General features: G+C 30.9%; 1 protein-coding gene across 1 annotated transcript in view; it reads left to right on the top strand.

The window, feature by feature from the left end:
- Positions 1-26,724, top strand: part of LOC123294823 (protein CBFA2T3) — a 95,924-nt gene that overhangs the window by 42,931 nt on the left and 26,269 nt on the right. Inside the window, exon 2 of the mRNA XM_044875990.1 lies at positions 25,434-26,173. Within this exon, the coding sequence (XP_044731925.1) occupies positions 25,434-26,173 (740 nt within the window). The remainder of the gene's footprint in view (positions 1-25,433; positions 26,174-26,724) is intronic.

Here is a 26,724-nt window from a genome sequence, read left to right as displayed (position 1 = left end):
TAAATCGATGTAACATCAGTGTAACATGTTTCATTAGTTTCAACGAGTTTCATAAATAAAGTTTCGTGTAATTCACACGTACCTAAACTATAATATATGTTTGAGTAAAATTATAGTTTGTTCATTATCACTAAGGATTTACATAGTTATATGACAACTTCTATGACAGTTTTCAATTAATCTATGAAGAACATTACTACTATAGATACTGACCCTATCATCATATCAAATTTTGGATGTCAATCATATTTTTCTTTATCTAGACTTAGACATATCTTAGGCGCCCAAACGGTAAGAGATAGAATAACACTTTAAATTAGAAAGTTAATCTTAAAAATTTAAATTAAGTTCATTATAACATTTTTCATCTAAACAATTTTTTTCGTAAAACGTCAGCTTTCGTAGGAATTGCGACTTATGTCATTATCGCATTGAATTGAAAGAAACTATGGAAAAATGCTTTAGTCTAAAGTTCTTAGAGGGCATTATTCGCCTGTGTTTATGACTTTGACCAACAATTATCGATAAACTTTAAGCGTATTTGTTTTCGATGAAATGCAATAATGAAATATTCTTAAGTCACATTTCCTCCGAAAGCTAACGTTTATCGAAAAAAATATTCTAAACAAAAATTGTTAGTTTTTTATGAGGATCAACTTTCTAATTTAAAGTGTTATTTATTCTATCTCTGCCTTTTAGAATTTATCGTTTAGAGTCAAGACATTACTTTACTTTGTAATCTTTTAACTGCCTGTAACTTTAAAATTATCATAAAAAATAAAAAATAATAACAGTTTTGCTATAGAACTTATACATGATTTTTCCATTTTTGTCAAAAAAAATTTGGTTCAAAATCCCAAAAGCAAACATTTGAATTTGTCCCTCATAGAATGTATACAGATAACACACATGTATTCTTACTATAATATAATATTTGCTTCTGGTAGTATAAAACGTGTTTTATTCGTATAATATAATATTATGTATATAATATGATAGTATAGTCCTTATATTATATTACACAATATATAGGTACACAAACCCTGTGGTTGGCTGCGTATGGATTGCAACTGATATCATAACTAAATTTACATAATAAAATTTCAATAACATTTAATAAATAACAATTTTATATAAATATTATTTTATTTAATTAATTTTTTATTTATTTATTATTAAATTTGATCTGTCAAACAAAAAATAATTTTTCCAACTCTCGTCAATCGTCCGATAGACGAACGTAAAATGCTATCTAAACTCAACATTCAAGGACGTACACACAAAAAAGAGTGTATTAAATAATTGAGACTTACATTTCAAATGAAGGTGGGTTCTGATTTAACTTTGGAAAATTAGACGAAAATTAAGAGTAAAATTTGTCGACATATATCATAGTTCTTGAAAAATTTATCCATAAGAAAAATTTTTGCTTGCGTGTTTTTTTTTTTCACTGACCCTCCGCCATCAAATGCTTTCATAATGGCCGAAGAAAATTAAATTTTCCAATGAATAACAATAAAAATGAATATGTTCTTTTTAAGAGACATTTTTATTTCTCTATATATTTTAAAAACATTTACCAGGTGTAACAAAAAATCGAACCATTCTCTTATAACAATGACGGCCAGTTTAGTGTAAGAGAAACAAATATTGGGTTTTTTCACAAATTTTTATTAAGGGAATAGATACTGAATGGTTTTGTTGTATTCGCACCCAATTTTATGAGATACAATTGTACTATTTTATTGAAATCTACCTGAATGTATGTAAAAAATTGCACGAACTGGAGAAAGGTCCAAAGACCCAAGTTAACTTATAAAAAGGCGTGATAATGGTTAAAACATTTGACTTTTTTAAATGTTCCCGTACACATAAATAAAACACTTAAGAAATGGTGCAAAGAGGGCTGTTCAGGAGGATTCAAAACAGAAGTTAAAAATTTTTAAGGGGTCCTATTTTAAAAATTAAAAGCTCTTAAACAAAACGAACTCAACCCAGGACAAAAGTGAAACTTCATTCGCTTTATATTGAAACAAAATGTATATAAATTACAAATCATTATAATTGGTCGAATTGCATTTTTCACTCCCTTTCCATATTTTCCTGTACCAGCCATATTAATAAATTTTTATTTACAATATATCCCTTATATAAAGCGTTCAAATATTTTTAAATCTCTCTGTATTTATTTTTTAAGCGCGTAAGAAAGTTTTTATTCAAAAACCGATTCGACTGTAGATTAAAGAAAATATGATTGGAATGTATTAGTTCTACCTTTCTGTAAAATTTTCTCGAGCTACAGCTAATAGCTAATGACCTATTGAGTGTCGCAAACATATAATAATTTGAGTTAATGTTTAGCACATAATGGAGAGTTATTAATTTTTCGCATAGTGTGGAAAGTAAGTATTTATCACGCATAACTAGAAGACCTTTATGTTTTTTTTAATTTTCACAACTCTATTTTCTCTCTTTAAGGCGTAAAAGTAATATACACAACCATTTCCCTAAACTGTAGACCGTTTATTTTTGTTCCACCCTATATAAATAAATAAAGCATATATACACATATTATGTACATATATTTATGTACACATTATTAAGTTTTATAAATACATTTTATACTTATATTTACAAAATTCATTTCTATATATACATACTAACACTGTAACTGTATGTACAATACAGATAGCGAGTTGTGAAGGTTTAACTGTATCAAGTGAGGGATTTATACATAAACAGTAAAGTGTATTCCTATACTTTTAAAGGCAGGTTAACACGGATTTAGTCCTCCGCAAAGCTTTATATCCATCGCCCCATTTTGATTTGGTTATGTTTAAACAAAGATAGTGATTGCTGTCATAGAATGGGAAACTGTGTGGGAATTTTTTTTTACACGAGGCTTTTACAAAATTAAATAACCGTCAGTTTAGGAATATAGCTCCGCTGCTATATAGTGAAAAAGTTTTGGATTATATACACGGTAAGAGTATATGAGCTTGTAGTGAAATGAGGTATAATTTTTATCTAACACTGTACGAGCGAAAGCTTCACACACCTAATACTCAGTGTATTATTCGTTGTTTACAATACTTCTACTATAGCTGTTTCTATTACAACCATAATACTCTAAAAAAGTCGCCAAAGTCGACACAATTTTTCTGTACCTCCTTCACTAAAAATTATCGTCTCATTGTTTTTGACCTGAAATTCTAATTTCAAGATCATTTAACCTTGATCTTCAAATGATCTTAAAGATTTACCTGGGCTAAAAAGCTACTAAAGAATGACCTTTATTGTCTTGTATGTGATGTGCATTGTGCATTTTATTACTTATTTTGCAAGTTTTGTGAATTTCTTAGTATATTGCAATCGAGAAGCAACTATCTTGAATTCTGATGTAGAGTTCTGACCAGAATTTATGCTGAATCTATATTAATGATAATGTATACGGGAAAAGAAATCAATGAGCTTAAGAAAAAGAATCTTCTCTACTAAAATAATTACCTAAAATGAATCATTTGGAACAGGAAACATGGGTTAGACAACAAGCAAATATAACAAGCTGTGAAAAACAGTAAATGACAAAATTAAACGAGCAAACACTTTAAGTTGGTTGAAATTTCTATGATCTACTGAGAATACTGATTCCCGATGTGGTTAGGATTATTCAAAGTAGATTTACTTTCTCACCGTGGTACTCTTCTTACCGTTTTAGTTACGTAAAGCTACTTCACACTATCAGATATTCACATGAGTACTGTGTTCATGTAAACCTGGCTTTATTATTACTGTTAGTGTTACTATTACTGTTTAATGTTATATTGGATGGATATGATACATATAGTTTTGTTTGTATGGATCATAGATGTGAGGGTTACTCTTTATACACACGTACGTATGAACGTACATAGTGAAGTTAGTTGGTTGTGTACGTATAGACGTGTCTTATCTATAACCAGCACAACCAACACTCGAAAATGAAAAACTCTAAACTAACCACTAACATATCACATTTATTGGAATACATACGTTTATGTATACATTTTCCAATTTATTTTTAATATCTATAACATTCCAGTCTAAGATTTACTATCAGGCTGGTTTACTATCACTACATTAGATATTTCAGAGAAAAAAACTTATTTTTTCGTCAAATGAGCAATTTTTTATGGGTTTTGGACCCTAATTACTTTGAATAATCCATAGACTTGAAAATCTGGTACTAAAACATAAATTTTATTCCTTCATTTTCCGTACAATATGCATCGCAGTGTACGAATTCGTTATTTAATGAAAATATGAGATCTGAGAAATAAGCGTTTCTTTTCCTCAAATTTTCCCGCTCGGGGTACGAGCCTCTCGTTAAAACCCACACTACGAGCAATGTTACACTAATTTTGTAAAACACGACTATGTTGAAAATAAAATTTGTACATTGTTTGTGGCATGTTGAAAAAAAATTAATGAATTGAGTTTGCATGAAGTAGCCTTTGTGATTGGAAAATTATGAATATAAAAAATATACTATATAAAGTACTAGCACATTGATAGTGTATAATTCGGTACTGTATTTTGTATAAAAAACTTATTTTAACTCATAAGAGTTAGTTCATAACGTTTTAGTAGAACATGTGAAGGTGACTAATGATGATAACATTATCTCCGTCAAACTTGCTCATTAAGAAGGAATTTTGATTAATCATGTTTGTTCGATAATTCATTAATACGATATCTAAATTTGCATTTGTTTTGTTTTTTGCTTAAAAATATTGATTAAAAAAATTTGATCCAAAACAATTGTTTAAACTCACATCCTAGCCTATATTAGTTAAATAAAATCGTGAAGAAAGTTGGATATTAGAATTCTATAGAACCACATATATTAAACACAGTAAAATATTCAAAATCACTTAAATTTCAGTTATATTGGGGATTTTTTAAATAAATCCAAAACAATTGTTTAAACTCACATCCTAGCCTATATTAGTTAAATAAAATCGTGAAGAAAGTTGGATATTAGAATTCTATAGAACCACATATATTAAACACAGTAAAATATTCAAAATCACTTAAATTTCAATTATATTGGGGATTTTTTAAATAAAGTCTAATAAAATTGAAATTTTTTTCGAAATCGCTTTTTTTAATTATAGACTAGCGGCTACCCGGTCCAAGGAATCACGCTATCCCATACAAAATTTGTCCCTTTTGTTTACTTTCTTAGGGGTATAATTTCGGAAAATTGGAAATTTCTTATCGGATGCGTACGTCAAACAAAGAACATACCCTCCAAGTTTCAGATCTCTACAATCAGCGGTTTAGACTGTGCGTTGATCCGCCAGTCAGTCTTGCAGAACAAAACATTTTATATATAGAGATTTATCAAGGCTATGCATGAGTTTAAAAATGAAATACTTACCAATAAGCAATGATTTAGATAGATAAGCAAAGATTATCCTTTAATTTTACATTATTTTTAAATCAAATAGAGAATCGTTTTTCCGATTGCTTGCCATCTGGTGAGTAAATTTGGTCTTTATTTAGTTGCTGTTTCATAAATAGCCAATATCTATCAAGGAAATGATGAGTATTTGAACTAAATAGAATAATGAACCAAGGTACATTACCCTAAGTGACCCAAGTGACTGATTGATAAAAGTTTTAATAGATAATATGCATGTTTTCTTTGCTTTAATAAAAACTGATTTATGAAACAATCAGCTGACAAAAATTATTTTTCGAATAACTATAAAAACAACCATGATGCCTTCAAAGATTTGTTTGTAGGTATCTCTTTCTAGCAAAAGAGAATTTGGCATGGATTAGCTATAGTAGTTCGTCACAGTATCTGTCGGATCTCTTTGCTTATATCTGTCTTAATTAGTAGTTTAAAATGTTTCCATTATTCGACTTTTTTGACCGATTTTAACTTCAATTTCACTTTCTGCCATCTCTTTTACGGTCTTTTCATATTTTTAAGAAATGTGAGAAAAAACTTAAAACACTCGGTGTAAAATAATGAAACAACATTAGGTATATTTTAATAAGGTAAAATAAATAACATAAGGGCCACCATTTGTGTGTGGTATATAAATTATGGAGTAACATTTGTTAATAATGAAATAGCTTAATAAAATTATCAAATTAAATAAAAACCGCACAATTGTTTTTATTTTTTGGTTATATTTAATTTTTTTTTGTTTTTTTGAAACCATATTATATAATATATATGTTTTGTACGTTTTGTTGCTGGTGTTGTTGAAGAAGACCAGGTGTATTTAGGTGGAAAACTATTCTGAAATTGTTTACAAAATCTTGTTTATACTAATAAAAACTGTTTTTGAAAAAGTTCTACAAATAAATTTTCTTTTTGTGTAAATTTTTGTTAAATATGCGTGAAGATTTATTTTTACGCCACAAAACTGCAGATCAACGATATAGTCTTGCCCTATAAAGCAAGAAATCGATTTTCTGACTATAACTACGCAACCGTCTTGAAAACAAAAATTTAAGCGAAATAAGAATAGATTGCGAGCATGTAAATGAACAATTTTAAGAGCTATGTTATTGAAAGTAGGATCCTTATCGCACGTTCTGATTTGCTTGCGGGTTGGAAGGTAAAACCTAGAAAATGTAACATAAAAAACGACACCAAAAACCGAGCATTTTCACCTATGTTATCTAGGGAAACAAAAACTTTTTAAATTGATTTAGCTTACCATAAATTTGAGAATATGCAAAATTATTTTTAATATTTGTCATTTTCATTTTTTTTCAAAATTTTACGTTTTTTAATTTAAAAAAATCAATTGTGAAAGTGAGTTATCAGAAGAAGATAATAGAGATAATTAAAGATAACATAAGTAGAAGGAAATTTTATGCTATGTGATTATAAATATTCTGATCAAACCAAATGTAATTTACGCACATATTGGGTGCACTACTAAATCAACCCAAAAGTTGCCTCAACCCAAAAGTTGTTCTTAAACTAATATTACAATTAATTCATACAGTAAAAAAGTAAGTAGCTATAAAATTAAATTATTCTAAAAATATAAAATGAATGCCTTAAATTTTCAGAAAAATATCTTGTTAATAAAAAAGTAAGCGCTACATTTATAATGTCCGAAGGTACTAGAGGTACATAGTTCCTACCGCGTGTCTTACGACTTCTCTCGTTATTTTATAAAAATTTTATGGCATTTGCTTAATTTCATTGAATATTATTATATTTCCACAGCACATAATATCTCAGTGCTGCATTGCAAAATTTGGCTTTCCTGCAAAGAATTTAAAATTTTACTCAGTATAATTTAAAGACTGCTACCTTGAAAAGCTTGAAAAGCTATGCCATACAATTTTCAATGGTACTTGTAGCCTCGGCGAAAAACTGAAATTCTCTCGGCATTCGGAACTTTGGTATCCAGGCTGCAATTGCTAGAAAATTTAATTGCATTGCACCGACTGTGGTTTTAACTGATAAAGTTCCATTTATTTCGATTTTGATAAGTGTTAAGCTTTATCCGAATAAAGCCATACATTTATTGCAAGATGTGTTTTAGTGTTTGCGCAATTTATACTTTTCAAGTACCTAACAAATTGTAACGTTCCCCAATCAGCTTCGAACAGGTGATTAGTGTTTGGCCAATAAGCGTAAATCACATAATCCTTTCAGGCCAATGACATGAAACTAAATAACTTTCCATTTTCAAAATCCATTCTTAATTCGAAAAATTTAATTTTAACTTAATTTTTATTAAAGCTTGAATGAATCCTTTATCCCATTTTATCTTTGATAATCTATATATATATAAAGAGAGTGTTTGTTTGTATGTCCCCGATTTTCCCTAAAACTAACCATTGACCTTCGGTAGGGGATTATGTCATTGGGTAGCCCTTAGGCTCCCATTGTGAATAAGGGAGTTTGGTGGGGGTGGAATTAAAAATGATCTAGGAATTCATAGAAAATAGATTAAAAAAATAGTTCTAATAGTACAATAGGCCCCACTGTCAATAGTACAATTTTCTAGAATTTTCTCGAACATTCTGGAATGTTCTATGGATTTCTATCGAATTTTCTAGAACTTTCTCGAATATTCTCGAATGTTGTATTTATTTTTATTGAATTTTATCAAAATTTCTCGAACAATCTGGAATGTTCCATGGGTTTCTGTCGAATTTTCTAGAATTTTCTCGAACATTCTGGAATGTTCTATGGATTTCTATCGAATTTTCTAGAATTTTCTCGAACATTCTGGAATGTTCTATGGGTTTCTATCGATCTTTCCCTTACTTTTCCGTACACACAGAGAGTGTAGACATAATATTGGGATCGGCCAAAAAAATCTTACAGTTCCGTACACACAAAGAGAATTAAAAAAAAAGTCTTTCATTTAACAATTTTGATATTTAAATGTGCAAAAACAACCCAGCGAAGCGGGTTTAACAGCTAGTATTTATATAATTTATAAGTGCAGACGGTATTTATATCTGATTTTTTTAATTTTCCGCTTGCTTTTCAAAACATTTCCAACGACTACCCAATTATGTCCCTACTCAACTTCAATAGATATGTATGTATCTGTATATCTATTACATTATTTTAATTTTTTGTTTTTTTTGGTGTTATCTACCTGTAAATACCACATTAAAAGCGTGTGCAATTGGTTAACCTACCACAAATGTTTTTGAAAACTTTCACATAATATTTCGTTATGTTTTGTTCATACATATATGTATTGTATTATATACATATATAGATTGTTTTAAAATGTTTTATATGAGTTGAAAACGGTATACAACTTGTTGTAAACTTGCCAATTTACCTTGTATATTGGTTTTTATATAGATACCACCTTTATACGTATTTGTATCGGTGCGATACAAAACAATTTTGGTTTTATTTGGATGTGTTCTTTTTTTTTTTTAACAATTATTTTACTTTGGTTATACACCTGAATCAATGGTTTTAATTTCTAGACAAACAAAAAATAAATTAAATTGTGGTACCTACCCGAAGATAGCATTGGAATAGTTATTATCAACGATCTAGAATCTAGATGGTTGAGCGGTCTAAGGCGCTAGTTTTAGATCGTAGGTTTATTGAGACTAAGGTTGCGGGTTCGAAACCAGGCAGCGGCAGTGTGAACAATTTATAATTAATGGGAGTGCAGATTTGATCACATTGTCGTCGCTTGGATAAGAACGAAGTGACCGACTCCACCCACATCAAAAATGTAATTGTATATGTTTGTAATTGATTAAATAAAGGTTAACAAATAATGATGTGGGTGGCCTCTGTGATTAGGCATGCGTCACAAAAACGGAGGTTAAACCCCCATTATTTATTTTTATTATCAACGATACAAGATACGCCTCTAACAAGTGAAAATATAACGGTAATTATAATTTCGAATTTGCCACGAGTTATTGGAAAAACTAGCTTTGAACTACCCGCTTTGCTGAAAAATATTCCCACTTTCACCCCTCCCCCATTTCTCGCAGGGGTTACAGTTTTGGAATATACATGTCATGCTCTTTTATTTGATACCCCAGTTGGGTATTTTGGAAAATATTCGAATATTCATCGCTACTTTCTCGCTCCAACTTTCCACCCCCCGAAGGTTAAAAATAAATAACAAAATTCCTTGAAACTTGTTGTGCATCTTGTCAATATTTGAGCTTAATCGATGCACAACTTTTTAAGTTTTTGAAGTACATCCCTTTCAACTCTTTACTCTGCATGTATTATACATAAAAACCTTCCTCTTGAATCACAACATCTATTAGAAAAACCACATCAAAATCCGTTGCGTAGTTTTGAAGATCTGAGCATACATAGAGATTAGGGACAGACAGACGGAAGCGACTTTGTTTCATACATGTTTTGATTTCTGGAATAATTGATGAATGGACTATTCTTCAAGTTCCTACATACACAAAATTGGTCTGGCAAAAGATATAATTTTCTAAATATCACAATTGCCTTGATAAAAGATAAAAAGTAATCGGCAACAAAATTCTAAAGATTGGGCGGTTCTGTTTAGAATCTCCCATCACAGAAATTTATAAGTAATATTTACTAACTTTTTTATTTCATTACAAAAACAGACAATCCAATCCATTTTCGATCCAGAGAGAGTAGCTAAAAAAATTTAACTAATTAACAACCCCCCTCGTTAACGGTACTAGTTAACGATCCTTACCGATCCGAGATTGGAATAGGCCTTATTAATCATTTCTCGGTTTTTTACTATTCTTGGATCACCCTGTAAATTCTACCAAGGATTTTTACTTTTCAAACCTGCAAGTTTTTTAACGCGGTTGTAGTGATTAAAAACAATTATGCTTCCATCGTAATATATTTTGCAAGAGAACTAATTCTAAATGATTCCAATTTTTTGGCGATCAGATCCATTGATTAAAATCTATTTTTATAAATACAGTTCTAGAGTTATAAAGTTTAACACCAGCTGCTTTTCATATAAATATTAATTATAATAATGAAAACACGTCATTCTTTTATGAAGTAAAATATACAATTAATTTAGAACATTTATGGATATATGTAGAAGTTAGAAATGAGCACTAAAAATTATTTTTCTATATTATAGTTGGGAAAACTTGTCGATAAGGTAGGTGGTACCGACACCTAGGTGTGTGTGTATATCACATATTTTATAAAAACACATAGAGATATATTAAAATATTGAAATTACACTTCAACTCATTATATATATATATATGCTTTAACTTGAAACGATCGGTGAAAGAAACTTCAGAGTCAATTGATATTGAATTACAGGATGCATCATAAGGTGTGTTTTGATTTCTAGACAAAGCAAATAGAAAATATCCTAATAGAGACGTGGACACGGATCGTAAATTCATCTGTAGGGGGGTATTGATAGTATTACAAGTAAAATTTACAAAATTTATAAAATCCCCGACAAATTTTTCGGCTACGGAACCCTAATCTCACTTTTGAAACACATAGCTAAGAACACTCTCCATTAAATTACCTTTTAAATAAAACCAAAAAAATCAAAATCGGTTCATCCGTTTAAGCACTGCAATGCTACAGACAAACAGACAGACACACACATAGCGTTCAAACTTATAACATCCCTTATTTTAATTCGGGGGTTAAAAATAACAAATTAAATATAATTAATTTAAAAAAGTATAATAATACCGACGACCTCGTTACGGAAGACATCAATCAGTGCGCATTCACGTCATGCTTCGCATTATAAACAATATCAGTGGTCATTTTTGGATATACACTACTGTGTCAGTATATTGTTTTGAAAGCTGCCATAATAATGTTCAATTTAAGGATATAGGAACACCAACGCCATATTAAATAATAAAAGCTAAATTTTTTTATATGAAGTTGGACTAAGTCTAATTAAATTCTGTAAATTTAGGAGAAGGGGGGAGACACAAATTTTATCACTAATATAAGAACCATTTAAAATGTCTACACACAAATACCAATATGAATGTCCTCGTAAAGTACTTTATTTCGTTAACTACGCTTTCCTTATATATCACAATAGTTATTATCAACCTAAACTGACAAAGCCACACGGACTTCGCACTATACGATACATACGAAGCGAACCACGTACAATGTATATACCCGCCAATAGATGTCATATTTTTCAGTTGATGTTTCAGTTTTTCCTGAAAATACGGATAAAACGACGTTTCCTAAAAATGGAACCTAGCTAGATCAATTTTTCGCACCAAAAACTCCCTGCATACTAAATTTCATGAAAATCGTTGGAACCATTTCCGAGATTGTTGATATATACAAGAATTTCTCGTTTAAATAAATAAGATATGAACCTTGTAAGGTCTTGACTTTAGTTACATATAAAATAGTATTATGGCGTAGGCATAAAATTCCTATACCGAACTGAGTGTCAAATGTTTCTGGTTGAAACTATGGTGGGTGTTCTCCAACCCTGATAATTCAAAAATTACCCGAATTATATTTACATCGATTAAGAATTTACTTGAAATGACAAACCTAAGTTTTTAATAAAGCATACCTAAACAAAGAAACCAATGGATAGCATCCTGTATATTGAAATGGTTAACCTCCTACTTTTCCCCCATAATATGGTACGTGATTGAGTTGCTCGTTGCACATTTTATTCAGGCAACTAGTTGTTGTATTGTGAATACACACCACATTTATATTCGATCTCATTTCTATAATAGCTGAATGCAATCATATTACCTATATTCCAGCTCATAGTTCCGAATAATATCTTGAGAAAACAAAACTTATCAATACACAAAAATTATATTGCTTATTTCATTTCTTTTTAAGTTTAATGCCTCTATACTTGGTTGTGTAATCATTCTGGGAAATCAAAGTCTATACTACTTAGAACTACTTCATTCTATTTACTATTTAAGGTACATTTCTAACAACTTGAGATTAAAAGCAGTTTTGCACGAAATTTTACGAAGGTACTTTTCAACTACATGTTTTAAAAAGAATTTTAGAAGCATTGACCGTCTCTGTTAGCTACAAGAAATTTTTTAATTTAGGAATTCGTACTATTTAGAAGACATTTTTTATCATTTAAGTTCGCGTTTTTGTCACAGAAAGTAACTTTGCAAACAAAACTGGTTATGTTATATATATATATATATATATATATATATATATATATATATATATATATATATATATATATATATATATATATATATATATACAAATCAGGGATGCTTTAAACCTTAATAGGTGTAATTGACTGTTTAGTTTACGAAAAAACAATAAACAAAGATTACTTTTTAACAAATATTTTGTTTAATCTAGAAGTGAATTGTACAAGCGGCAACTTTGTTAAATTTACTTCTGTACTGTGGCCATGTGCTGCTTGCTATATTATGTGCACAGGTGAGTAATATACGAGAGGATGCGTTGTAGAAGATTTGAAAGATTTACGACACTAATATATTTAAAACTAAATTTATCCTCTTTCTAAGATATCACGTTCTCTCTAACACCGATAGAAATACGGCATTAAACACAATTAATGTTACCTTTGTTGTAAAAATTTTGGAAAAAATGAGGAAGTTTATACTCAATTTTTCGTCGAACGCTAACAGTCACTTGGAAGAAAGTCAAACGTTTGAAAAACAAACCTGCATAACTAAAATTTTAGTTTTTTTGGTTAGACTTCTATTTAAGTTGAGTATACGAATTTATTCTTCCAACACGATTCAGAGCTCTGAGCTTTAACTTAGCTATTAAATGCACAAATAAGTCTTATTTTTATTATGTTCGATTTTATTGTTCTAGTTATGATGTTTCTTGGGCCTGGATTTGATCTTTTTTTCAGTGATTTACAAAGCTTTTATTTACAGGCTAAAAATTGTTTCCCAACTTAAGGAAAATTTAATTTGAATGGTAAATTATATTTTAGTAAAAGAATTGTTGAATAGAAAACTGAACTTCCGTCCGTACACGAGAGTCGTGTTTCTTCAAGCTTTTGCTTATGAACTATTATTAAGTCGGGTGGAACCCTGTAATCACGGTTTCCAAATAATTTTCCAAGCTCGATGATCAGAAAAGTTTTACTTTAGTTCCGAAGTAATTTTTTCACAAGAATGCAAATTTTAGAAACAAAATCAAAAAATAAGATTTACACATTCATCGGGAATCTAACCCTGATCTTCTTGCAAAAGTATCCTTTCTTCGGCCCTGATCCACACTCTTGTAAAGTTACCTCGCCCAAGTGTAGCACTCACTACCACACTACCATCTTACTTCGCAAGTATCTCATTGCTATAGCGGACAACGAAGTGGCAAAAACTGCTGCGGTAGCCCTCTGTGCGTTTGGCTAATAAAGCTATCTTTTTGTATATTATTACAATAAAGAAAGTGTTTTTAAATAAAATTAACAGCAACAACATGGGAATAACAACGCTTTATACAAGCCACGATAGCTACTAAACTACACAAGTAATTACAAGAATGAGGAGATGAATCTCGCCTCTACTTGTCTGGGTGGCTCATGCCCTTCGACTCGGATAAAAAACTCGCTTTTTAGATATGTTGGGCAAAGTGAAGGGAGTATAAACGAGACTTCAAAAGTGTTACACCCATATTTTCGAGACTTGCCCGATTTCGTGCTATGCCGCAAGAGTTTAAAAGAGGCTATAAACAACGGATGAGACTACCGATTAATGTGGTTTGCCACTTTTCATATACACATTATCTCTTTGTTGATTCGTTTGTTGTTTTTGACTCTCTTTCATCTTATAATCCAATCTCTATTAATATTTATTCATTATTTTCTTCTTATTTTTTTAAATAAAAGGGTAGGTTGGGTATTATTAGTGTTAGAGTATTTTATATATGTATATATGTAGTATATAGATGAATGGTGGTAGCACACATAAGAGTCAGCACCATCTGTGAACGAAACGCGTTAATTAGATCCGCGCTAGTGAAACAAAAGATTGCTGCTGGTGTGTGGCTGCCGAAGACAGTTGAAAACTCACAAACAAATACTCAACCTCCCTCTAACCAAACCATCTACTTAACCCCGTTACTTTTCAAACCATCGTCTACAAACGTACAATGACTATATCATACATAAACACACTATACCACCTACCCCTATACAGGGTATTTCATAAAAACTTAACCGACTGTATTTATGGAAATAACCTTCTTGCGTCAGAAACTATTGGGAAGTTCTTAGAGATGAATGATAGAATTGGGAACCGCCATGAGTAACTCGGTATTTAATAACTCTGGTCAAAACAACTCCGGTATAAACAACTCGCGTTATTCCATGACTGCGTTCACTCACTGATGGCAAAGCCACTGATGGCACTCACTGATGGCCATGCCTTTAACGAGGTCGAGCTACCACGGATCTACGTGGTTTTTGGCTCTTGTGTCAATCCTGTGATTGCGCTCACTCTATTGTCCAAGGTTTGGCCCCATGCCTTTAATGCAGCCGAGTAAACACGGATATGCGGTGTTTTGGCACTTGCGTTAATCCTGTGGTTGCGTTCATTCACTACGAGTCGGCATGCTTTTCATCGTGTCTCCTTGATTATGCTTTCTTGAGTTTTTTCCTCCTGTTAACCTTGTGATATAAATAAGCCTTCTATCAGTTCCACTTTTAAACAATTATCGAGAAACTTTTTTGCCATGTTGGATTTTAAGAGCTATTGTTAATCATTTTGGAGTTGTTTTTGTCGTATTCTTTTGCCGCCGAGTTCTTCTTGTACTCAGTTGGTTTGTACGAATAAAATGATATCAGGATACTTGATTCCTTTGATCAAGATAAGAGGGTAGCAACTTTGTCAGTCGTTTAATGTGCTAGCATTCAGATTATTGAGGCATTGGAAAGTTGATAAGGATTGCAGTAAGTATCTACCAAGCTCAACTCCAAAGTTTATTATCTTTGAAAGTGTATGATCTTTACCTCGATTTTAGTTCTTAAAAACTTTTTCTATTTCAGCAGCTTAGAAAGTGGTATTCCCAGTTGGCGTCCTTGCAAACATTCTCAGTTGCTTGCAGAAAATTTTTCTTTTCTTCACACTAGATGTTATCAATACTTTATCCTTCCCTTCTTCGATTAGTAGTAAATTCTCTTTGTTAAGAGAAAGAAAGACCTTTTTTTTTTACCTGTTTCACATGCTCTTTGATCGAGTAACTTGTCCAAAATGATCATTAATCCTTCTTTTAATGAGAGTGGACATTTCTATTGATAATTTCCGTCAATAAGAAGACTAAGATCACTTATATTTGACACACATCCCTAGCGTAACACTTTGTACAATCAAAGTACTACCAGCAGTAGAATATTCACTTACTAACCCCCATTCCTACAACTTGTTGTCTAAAGCTTTCCTCTATATGTGATATGTATTTGTATTGCTTACTTACACTTATGCAATAGAAAGCTGGCTGGTTGTTTGTGCAAAAGAAGAGATTCAGATAACAGGAGCAGCTCCACTAAACATACATGGATATGGTATGAGATAAAGGAGTTGGTGCTGCAGGTGGCGTAAATGAAATTGGTATGAGTGAATTAGTGGGTGGAGAAAATTGACTTGGAACGGGAAATGTTTTTAGAATATAAAGATCCATTTTGTAGTATGAGCAAATATGAGGGTACATTACCAATACCATGCAGTGTTTAATATGGCATATTCATACTATCCTATTTATTGGTACTAGGTCATTTAAATAGTAATGAGGATCAATGACTTTGATGGCTCTTTTTTAATGATTGACTCTTGAGTAATAGTAGTATGAGAGTTATTTTAAATCCTCTTCCGAACAAAAATCCGATCCATTTAGTTTTTCGGGATTTCAACAATAATTGTATACGAAACATGAGTTGTATTTTACTGCATTAACTATTAGAATACAAAATAAATTGTTAATCTCAAAAATCAAACTTTTTCTTGTTCATAATAAAATAAATTTAATAAAACAATCACAGAACGGGAAAAGGGTTAAAATTATTTGTACCTCATTTTCAATGTTGATGATTGAATGTAGACGAAAATTGAGTGTAAAATTTTTCAATATCTGCCTTGGTTTTCGAAATATCGAAAGCTAAATAATTAAACAAAATTTTCAATTTTCTATATTTTGGAAATTACTTTAGATATCGAAAAATTTTATTCTTACTTTTCTGTCTTATATTGTCAAGTTATAATACAATTCACCATCAAAATTATCCTTACTTAGTCGGACACAACCGGTTTTTTGATTCAGGCAAAGTTCAAGCCTTAGTGTGTAAGATAAAGACAGTTAAATTAGTCTCGTTTTGGTGTTGGTTCTCATCACTAATTCATTTTACTATCGATTAATCACATTCAAAAATTATCGAGGACTATATTTTCGCAGTAAATATTACGAAAAAAGCTTTGGCTCATGTTTAGAATTACCCAGTAAACAGCCAGCTTAATATAGTTTCGTTAAGAGTTGTATTTTGTATATTCTAGTCTTCTACATCTTTATCGCACTGCACTCACTGTTGTTTGTGGTAACCTAGTAAAATTGAAGTCGATATGGGTACCTCTCTACCACTATACTCCAGTAGCTACCTACACTTTCAAAACAGAGTTCGTTTCATTTTCTCTCCATACACAATATAATGACCTGTCAAAAACACCTCATCCTGCTTATGTTGTGTGTATAACCGAAAGAGGGCTCTTAGAAACATACATATATATATATACACAAGATGTGTTGAATATAACCTTTAGAAGCCAAATTAATTACTATTTCGAAATATTACTCTAAGAATTCTAAGATAATAACAGAATTGGGTTCAGCATTTTTTTACTTTGGTAGAGTTTTTAAGTCCACAAATCACAATCTTAGGTACTATGCGATTCGCAAGCTTTTTCCAATATATTTAAAATGAAAATTCTTTATCCACTGCAAAACCAAAACTATAAAACCACTGTAAAAAGTAATACAGAGCGAGAATCGGTAAAAAAATGTGTCATTACGTTGGAAAGTTACGAAACTTGAATTTCCACCCTCTTATATTCTGTCACTGTCTATTAACAGTCAATTTCTTCATCACTGTCTATTATCAATCATTTCATTTTACATTCACAGGTGGCACTCGTGTTCTAAAGTTTAACAGTACTTTTATTTCCTATTAAAAGATAGCGCTCGTGTACTAAAATTTAAGAATAGTTCTATTTTCCATTTACTGTTGGCGCTTGTAAAAAGTAGAATTAAACAAGCCGTGTGAATATAACTCTGAAAGGACAGACCTATAAGTGTATGTTCTGATTCCTTATTTGAAAATTATTGCCCAATAAAATTTGATTATATGTTCTACATATATATTTCTTGTGTTTCGTTTTTTACACAAAAAAATGTCATTCTTGATTTCGATTTTCGGAGCTAATAAAATATATTTCTATCCAAAATTTAAAACATTCACATATACTTATAGTTGAAGAACTTTATATGTATCTATGTGTATATAAGTGTATGCGTGTAGTATTATCTTTTCAATTTTTTCCCGATTTAGTATTTCTATTCTTTAGGAAAAAAAATATTCTTGTTTGCTATTTTCCTAAGAGATGCACGCTACTGACATCATGTGTCAAACCAAGAAACTATTGTTATTAAGGCGAAGAAAAAAGTTGTGTTGAATACTTAAAAAGGGTTTTTATTTGACTTTAGGCTTCTTTACTTATACTATATCTCTTTAAATGGTTAAAAGGATTGTTGTATTAGAAAAACTTCCTCAATGAAGATATGTATACAGGTTGTTATAACCTATTCGCACCGTGCATGAGTTTTATTTAAGGCGTTTCCACGATAACGATATACTACTTTATTAATATAGCTATATGGAAATGTAATTCTATGGATTGCATACGTGGTTTACATTGAAAATTAAATCTTATTTTCTAACAAATTTAAATTAGTCATTATTTTCGATCTAATTGAAGTTAGCTACAAGTTCCCTGAAAGATAATGCATCTATGAAAATTTAGAGAAGTTCTTAGGCATGATCTTGACTTTATACGCAAGCAAATCTAAAGCCCTTGTGAAATGTGGAAACAAAAAGATATTTACAGTACAAACGAAAATTTATGCAATCACAATAGCCAAAATTCAACAAATTTTTTGTTTGTTTTTATTGTGCAATTTAAAACAATTTAAAATTAAATTAAAATATTTTAATTCGTAATACAATAGGTATGTAAATTGTTTATGTACAATTTTATGATTTGACAGGGTGATTCAGTTTTAATGGAGTATCTAAATTATACAGTATAATTATGAGAGTGATGTGAAATCCTTTTTTTTCATATTGATAGGAGTCAGTAACGTTGAGAAAAAAGTGATTTCCAGATCGTTGGATAATTCTTGCTTATTGAAATTAGATAAAGAAAGAAATGACGTAGTTTTTTTCCGGGCTGCACATATGACTGTGTCTTATTAAAGACAAGTATATTGTGTTAAAATGTGATTTATGTATATTGTTAAATTGAAATTTCACTGCGCTCTCATATAATCTTTGCATTTTTGTCCAAAAAAAAAAGAAAAACATTTTTTTTCAAAATCCCAATTGTATGTGCATTGAGTATAAAAATCAATACAATGTCTTATTATTGTACACTTTTTTCACAAATAGTGTACGAATATAAGCGATATAACGATTGTATTACCTTAAAATAATAAAATATTGCTTCACTGCGTTTCCACCATAATCAATGCACATATCATACTTTTCCACTTTTACACTAGTAGCTACTAAAATGAATCATACAATACAAAACAGCATAATATAATATGCATATAATACGTTTGTTTTTGAGTTATCAAGTACATATGTTCAAAGTTTACATTACTTTAGTTTTGAAACAATTAAAAGGTAAACCACACAAACGGTATGCATTTGAAATTTAACCAAACCTGTATGAATTATTTTAGCTACCATAGCTACCATGCATATAGGATATACAATTATTATCATTCTATCTTTATCATACTTATAATATCTTATACGATATTTAATAATATTTTATATTGTTTATAAATATAAATAATATGTTCTTATTATATTACTTTGTTTGAAAAATATATAAGGTATAAAGTCTACTCTAAAGCTTACGTGCAATGATTCGAAAAAAAAAGATTTTTAATTGATCGTGGAATTAATTGTGGAAGAGGTACTAATTTGTATTCTGACTTTATTTACACAAGCAAAAGAAATGTGTTAATATTTAATTAAAAAAATAAAAGAGAGGTTTCGTGGGACACGCAGTAGGAACTATGTTCCTATCGTATGTTCGTACATTTTACATGTAGCGCTTACTTTTTTACTCAAATTTGCTTCGATTTTTTTTTTGCTGGTTTAAATGAATGATTATGCACATATTCAATTTTGTATTATGCACATGTCAGTTTGTGCTTTTGTCTTCTGTCTATATTTTTTAAAATATTCAGCGCGACTTGTAGACTTGTAGTCTATTTTCTATCAAAAAAAAAACACAATTCCAAAAAAATTAAAACATACAATGGGATAAAAATTATTTGAAAATACAAATAACTGTCTTAGTAATCCATACTAATATTATAAATGCGAAAGTAACTCTTTCTGTCTGTCTGTTACTCTTTCACGCCTAAACGGCTGAACGGATTTTGATGAAATTTGGTATGGTGATAGATGATAACCTAGAAATGGTCATAGGCTATAAATAATCACGCCATCGTTCTTAGGGGGTAGGCAGTAGGCAGATAACTAAATTGAGTTAGTGATTTTTAGTCGTTTTTGTTGGGACTTTTGCTCTTTCACGTCTAAACGGCTGAACAGATTTTGATGAAATTTAGTAAGGTAATAGATGGTTACCTTAAAACGGATATAAGATCAAAATGATCACGTCATCGTACTTAGGAGGTAGGAAGTAGGCAGAAAACTGAATTGAGTTAGTGATTTTTTTATGGTTTTTGCTGGGAGTTTTGCTCTATCATGCCTAAACGGCTGAACGGATTTTGATGAAATTTAGTTAGGTGATAGATAGTAACCTAGAAAAGGATATGGAATATGGGGGGAGGGGTGAAAGTGGGAATGTTGCCCAGCAAAGCGGGTAGTTCACAGCTAGTTAATTATAAATATTAGTTTTGTATTACACTACCTTGCAGATTCAGTGTAATTAGTTTCTTTTATGTTCTATTTTACTTTTTCTCTCTAAATGCTTTTTGCATTTCTTTGCGTTGGTAATTTTAGGTTTAATTTGTATTTTTTTTCATTTTTTTTTTTTTGCACGATACTGTTTGCTTATCTGTGCTATGGTATAACTCTGAAAATTTAATGTTTTAATTTAAGAAGTTAAAAAGTTGTTTTATTGTTTAAAAAATTAAATATTATAGCTATTTAAACTCTATACTTTATAAATTAATTGTTGAAACAAATATTTGCACTTCTGATTTAGCAGTCAACCCATGTGCATACATTACCCACAATTTGTTTGATCAAAATATTTGTTGTTTTTTTTTAATGAAAAAACATTAATTTTAGAGACAAAGTACAAACTGACAAACTGATATTTATCATATTTTCAAAATTCATGGCAAGCTAAAAAAATTACTTAAATATACTTTATTTAATTCATTTATAAATTAATGCAACTTCTATTCAATATTTTTACTTAATTTTAAAGGATTACTTGATTTTTTTAAATTGTATCATGTTTCCTAAATGGTACCAATACAAAGTTACTGAAAACGTATATTTTTACTATACTAATTTTAAATTTACAAATTATGATTTTTTAGAATTTTAATTCATTTTTTGTGTAATTTTTATAAACAATTCAAGTTAATCAGATTGACGCACTAGTGTTTCAAAATCAAGTTTACCAAAGTGATTATTATGTCGGACGTTATAAAGAACGTTGATATATGCTTGAGTTGCTGTTTTTCTTACTTTATAAATTTTTCTCGATTTCTCCAATACACTTTTTTCCATCCTGTATTTATTAGACGAATTAAACACGTATATTTCAAAATATAATATATGGGTATTGGTATAAATCTATATATATATATATATATATATATTATATATTACTATTATATGTATATAGAATCAATAATAATTCTCTTGGTGGTGCTTTGAATATTTGAATTTATTCTGGAATAGAACAGGTGTCATAAGCAAACATTTGAATATGAATTAACCATTCCGTTTGTTGTTGTCATTGTGGAATTGACAACCTTGTTGTCGATTATACCGCCACTGTATTGTGTTCACTGTAGTGGTTTTATTGAGAATATATAGGTACATATATACATCTGTATAAACACTATACGAAATAGTAAAACTTCTTTAAAAACGAATTAGATGAATTAAGTAGATGCCATCAAATTATATCATTTCCAACCTTTAGGTTTTTCAAGCACCCGTGTAGATTCTAGGTGTTAGCATCCAGGTGAAAAATAGTACAAGGTAGAGACAAAAAGGACCATCTTGGACCCATAGAGGTTCAGCAAAAAATAGATTTTAAAAATGACCAAAATGGAACTTGTGAACAAAAAGGTGTTTGATGTTAACTTCTCTATTCTTAATTAAAGAGAATTGAAAAAAATACACTCGAACCAGGACTCGAACCCGGACTTCTTGGATTCATGTCAAGCGCCCTACCAATTAGGCTATTCGAGTTCTAGACACGAATGCAATTTTTTCAACTCAATGAATTTTTTTAATTTGTTTATCCACTTATTTATTATTATTAGTTATTGCTGTTGTTTACATTTAATCATGCACACGATATTTACATCATGTCTATTCGACTAATTTTGATATATAATATGTTACATACATTCGTAAACTAATTATTGACAAATATCTTGTCTAGTAATCTTAATTAAAGAGAATTGAAAAAAAATTGGAAGGGCGCTTGACATGAATCCAAGAAGTCCGTGTTCGCGTCCTGGTTCGAGTGTATTTTTTTCAATTCTCTTTAATTAAGATTACTAGACAAGATATTTTTCAATAATTAGTTTACGAATGTATGTAACATATTATATATCAAAATTAGTCGAATAGACCATGATGTAAATATCGTGTGCATGATTAAATGTAAACAACAACAATAAGTAATTCTCTATTCTTCTCTAACAACTTGTTTAGATCTTTACCTTACTTTTATTACTTTGAGGACATCTTTTAAAACTAACACATTTGCTACAGCAGCGCCACCCTTATTCGCTGGTTTTCGATGGACACTTTGGGACACTATGATGGCCCTCCTTATCGCTTCCCTTCAGAGTGCAATATATATTTTCAAACATGCGAGAAAATAACTTTGTTCTGAAAAGTTAAATTGTATTTAGCAACTACACTTCATTGTACGAAAAACTATCTAGAAGAGTGTACTTGAAGACTCGTAAGTAAGAGTCCTAATGTTAATTATACCAAATAATTAGCGCTGTCTAATTTAGGTCAAACTCACCAGCTTTTATAAGAAATTTATTTACAAACATTCACTGACAAGTGAATGAAAATTTCTCGACTAGGCTGCATTTCGGCAAAAATATATTTATTCTTGTTAAACTACATAACATTTTCACGACACTCTTTTAAGCTTAAAAATTTGATAATAATGCGATTCTTCGCTTTGAGCTCTACAACGTTCAAAGTCACATTTCAAGAGGGATGTATTCGTGCTTCTCAAACGGGTCATAAGATAGAGTCATACCAGAATGCAGAGACATTCCAGAAAATTGTAAAGCCAACAAGCTTGGTAGAAATGCCAAAATGCTGTCGGACACAAGCATCAATAGACACCCGGTAGTTCCATTCGCGAACTACAGACTGTTCCTGAAAGAAGATATCATAAGAGCCAATCTTAGGTGAAGGGAGAAACGTGCTTGTGGTACAGATCTGGTCTAAGTACAATCGTTGACGTTCCGAAGATCTTATATCGCTACCAAAGACCTTATATTAGCAGAGTTGGTGTGGCAATTACAAGACACTGGCTGAGCGGTAAGCATGCTAAACGACTGGGCCTGACAGTATATCACGACTATTGTACGAGCTGTCACATTGGTGAGGAGAAGGGAACGATTTATCACCTTCTGCGTCACTGCAAAGCACTCGCCATGAACAGTTGGACTTATTTGAGGCAGCCTCTTTTTGACGACCTCTCCGATCTAAAGTCCGTTGATCTCAAGGCACTCCTGCTGTTCTTAAACAGCTCCAAATGGTTCACGGCGTAGTGGCCGAGAATGGACCAACCCTTTTTTGGCATGGTCTAAGTGTGTCCCACCCCAGTACAGCCACCCTAACCTAACCTAACCTAGAGTGATACCAAGTGAAACCTCTTAGGTTATTCTTTTAGAAAACGTAGATCAATATTTTGTCATATTTTGCAAACTTCTTTAAACGTTATGTATTACAGATATTTCACTTTAAATTTAACCAATATTTTATCTCCACTTTTCTCATTCCACAATTCCATTCTCCACCCACACAATATACAAACTCTTCACCAAAATTCTATTTTACTATATATTGATGACGTGTACTCCCTTAAAATTACTATATGAAAATGATTATACATATATTTTAAAATATAATATAAATATCATAAACCATAATAATTTTATCTATTGATTAACTATACTTTTTGATTGCGTATATTTATAATATGTAGTAGCGTGTATGCATTTGAACAAACGATAAACACATCATCACAACAACAACAACAAACAGGAACGTTGGGAAGAGAGGATTAAGAAGGGATGGGAAGAGATTAAATATTTGTTATATCATCCTGTTTATTATATAACATATATGTATGTACAAAGAGTATTATTGTATGTTTACTGTTCTTGTAATGCTTATAAATTGTGATTCTGGAAGACAAATGGTCTCTATCCGTTTAACTAAAGATCATTCCTAGACAAGACGAGGCGAGAATGCTTTACATTAGGTTTTAGTTAGGAGTAGGTATTTTTTCTGCGACCATTTTGATCTATTGTATCGCCTTTGCTCCAAAGGTACTCCAGAAGCCCTACAGGTTTAATAAAATCTAGGATATTTTTGGTTGACACTTCTTTTATTTCACTTGAATAGAGATTAATCCATCCCTAGCGATAGTCTCATTTGAAATAGAGGCTTTTGTATTCACACAGAATGTAGATTCTGGTTTTCTCTTCCTCTTGAAAAACCATTCTTATCACGTCTTTACTTACTTCGTATGTCTGACTGTCTTTCCGGTTCAAGTCTTGTATTTGGAAGTTAAGTCACCTATACATGACTGTAAAATATAAAAACTTGAGACGCTTTAGTGATTCGAGTGAATTTGTCAAAATCGCACTCGAATGAAAACGTATTTGATTCTTGTTCGTTTACACTCGAGATACTTTGTAGTCAAATAATGTATTATTTTTAGCTTTACAGTACCAGGCAACTAAAAAAATATATAATATATTGTGTGTAAGTGCTGCTTATAAATTTAATAGTATAGATATCGCTCTTCAATAATCAATACTCTAACTATAATTGTCTCTGATCATCAAAAGATGGATCTTTGATGAACTCATAATTAAATTAAAATTTTGTTTTTATAATCAGCAACCTTATATTTTGATGGTATTATTATAAACTACAAGATTGTCTAAATATTTTAGATAGTTTTTTATCAAACTCTCTAGATTTTTTGATATAGAAATATCCAATTGAAAAGGATAACCAATATGATTCATCAATTTTTCAGCCAACTTTGAACGATAAAATAATAATAAAAAGCCCGATGACCTAGAAATTTTTGTGATTTTGGGAAACTTTGTTAATCAAAAAATGTATTCATAAAGTTTTATTGAAATCCCTGGTATTATTCAATCCTTGCATATCTCCTTAAATTAATAATATATTCTATTGTTTCAGGTGGCATTGTTACATCATTAACCACAAACAATGGGAAAACCCAACAACAAACAGATCGTTTAACCAATTGTAAAACACCAGATTCACCAGAAGGTGCACGTTTATCATCATCAAATTCGTCCACATCCTCATTAGGTGGTAGTAACAATGTATCCACCTCACAACAACAATCTCAATCTCAACAACAATCAACAACACTATCTAGTCAACAACAATTAAACTCTAGTCTATCACCAAATCATCAATCACAGAGCAGCAGCACACCAAATAATACAAACCTAGTCAGCAGACATCATTCACCACCACGTATCACAACACAATTGGGTGTTGTTGTCACAACAAATGGTGGTGCTTTAAGTCCATCAACAATGCCAACACACATGACTTCGATCACTTCAGGTGGTCCTACTTTATTACATCATCATCGTGCATCAACATCACCAGATACTGTTAATAATTTAGTTGTCACAACAACACCACCGTTATCATTAACTGTAGATCATAATACAGCTGCAGTGACTAGTCAACAGAATAGTGGTGGTGGTGGTGGTGGTGGGGTTAGTGGTGGGGGTATATCAACATTATCAACAACAAATCATAATAATAATAATTATTTGAATTATAATCCGTTACGACAATTGAATAAGGTGAAACGATTTTTATGTACGTTGGTCCAATTTGGTGCTGATATTGGACCGGATATTGGTGATCGTGTACGAAGTATGGTGTTAAGTTTAGTGGTGAGTATTATTTGAAGAAGATCCCATCCATAAATTACGTAACAGGTTAAGGACAGGATAGGAAGTCAACGAAAAGCTTTGTGATGTCACATGTCAAAATCGATCTTAAGTACCTACTATAATAAAAAATTTATACGTAAACAAAAAACTTATATCGTTCATGTAGGTTTAAGTCTTCAGCAAGTATATGCGCCGTGTTGATGAGCGATCTACCTTTCAATATGTCCAATTTCTGAAAAATATGTGACGTCCCATCAGGAGGGAGGGGTTTCGGAAATGAAAGCACCTGTCAAAAAACATAAAATTTGTAGGACGTAATTTATGAATGGCACCAAACAACAAATTGTTTTTTAAAAAGTACCTATTCACTTTACCTCTCTGAGCGTCTGAAAATTAGCATGTTCTCATTCTACACCGCAGGTACAGCTCTTTGGAATGTTTTTTCTAAGAACTAGAAGCCGCTTCAACCCATACCTACAAAACGTTAAAATAATAAGCGCCAAAAAATATCTAATGCCTTGGACTCTGACTTAACTCAGGTTCGACTGTAA

The sequence above is a fragment of the Chrysoperla carnea genome, chromosome 1 (assembly GCF_905475395.1).
Source record: "Chrysoperla carnea chromosome 1, inChrCarn1.1, whole genome shotgun sequence".
Classification (NCBI taxonomy): Eukaryota; Metazoa; Arthropoda; class Insecta; order Neuroptera; family Chrysopidae; genus Chrysoperla; species Chrysoperla carnea.
The sequence above is the reverse complement of the archived record's forward strand: the minus strand, read 5'-3'. Positions and strand labels throughout refer to the sequence as shown.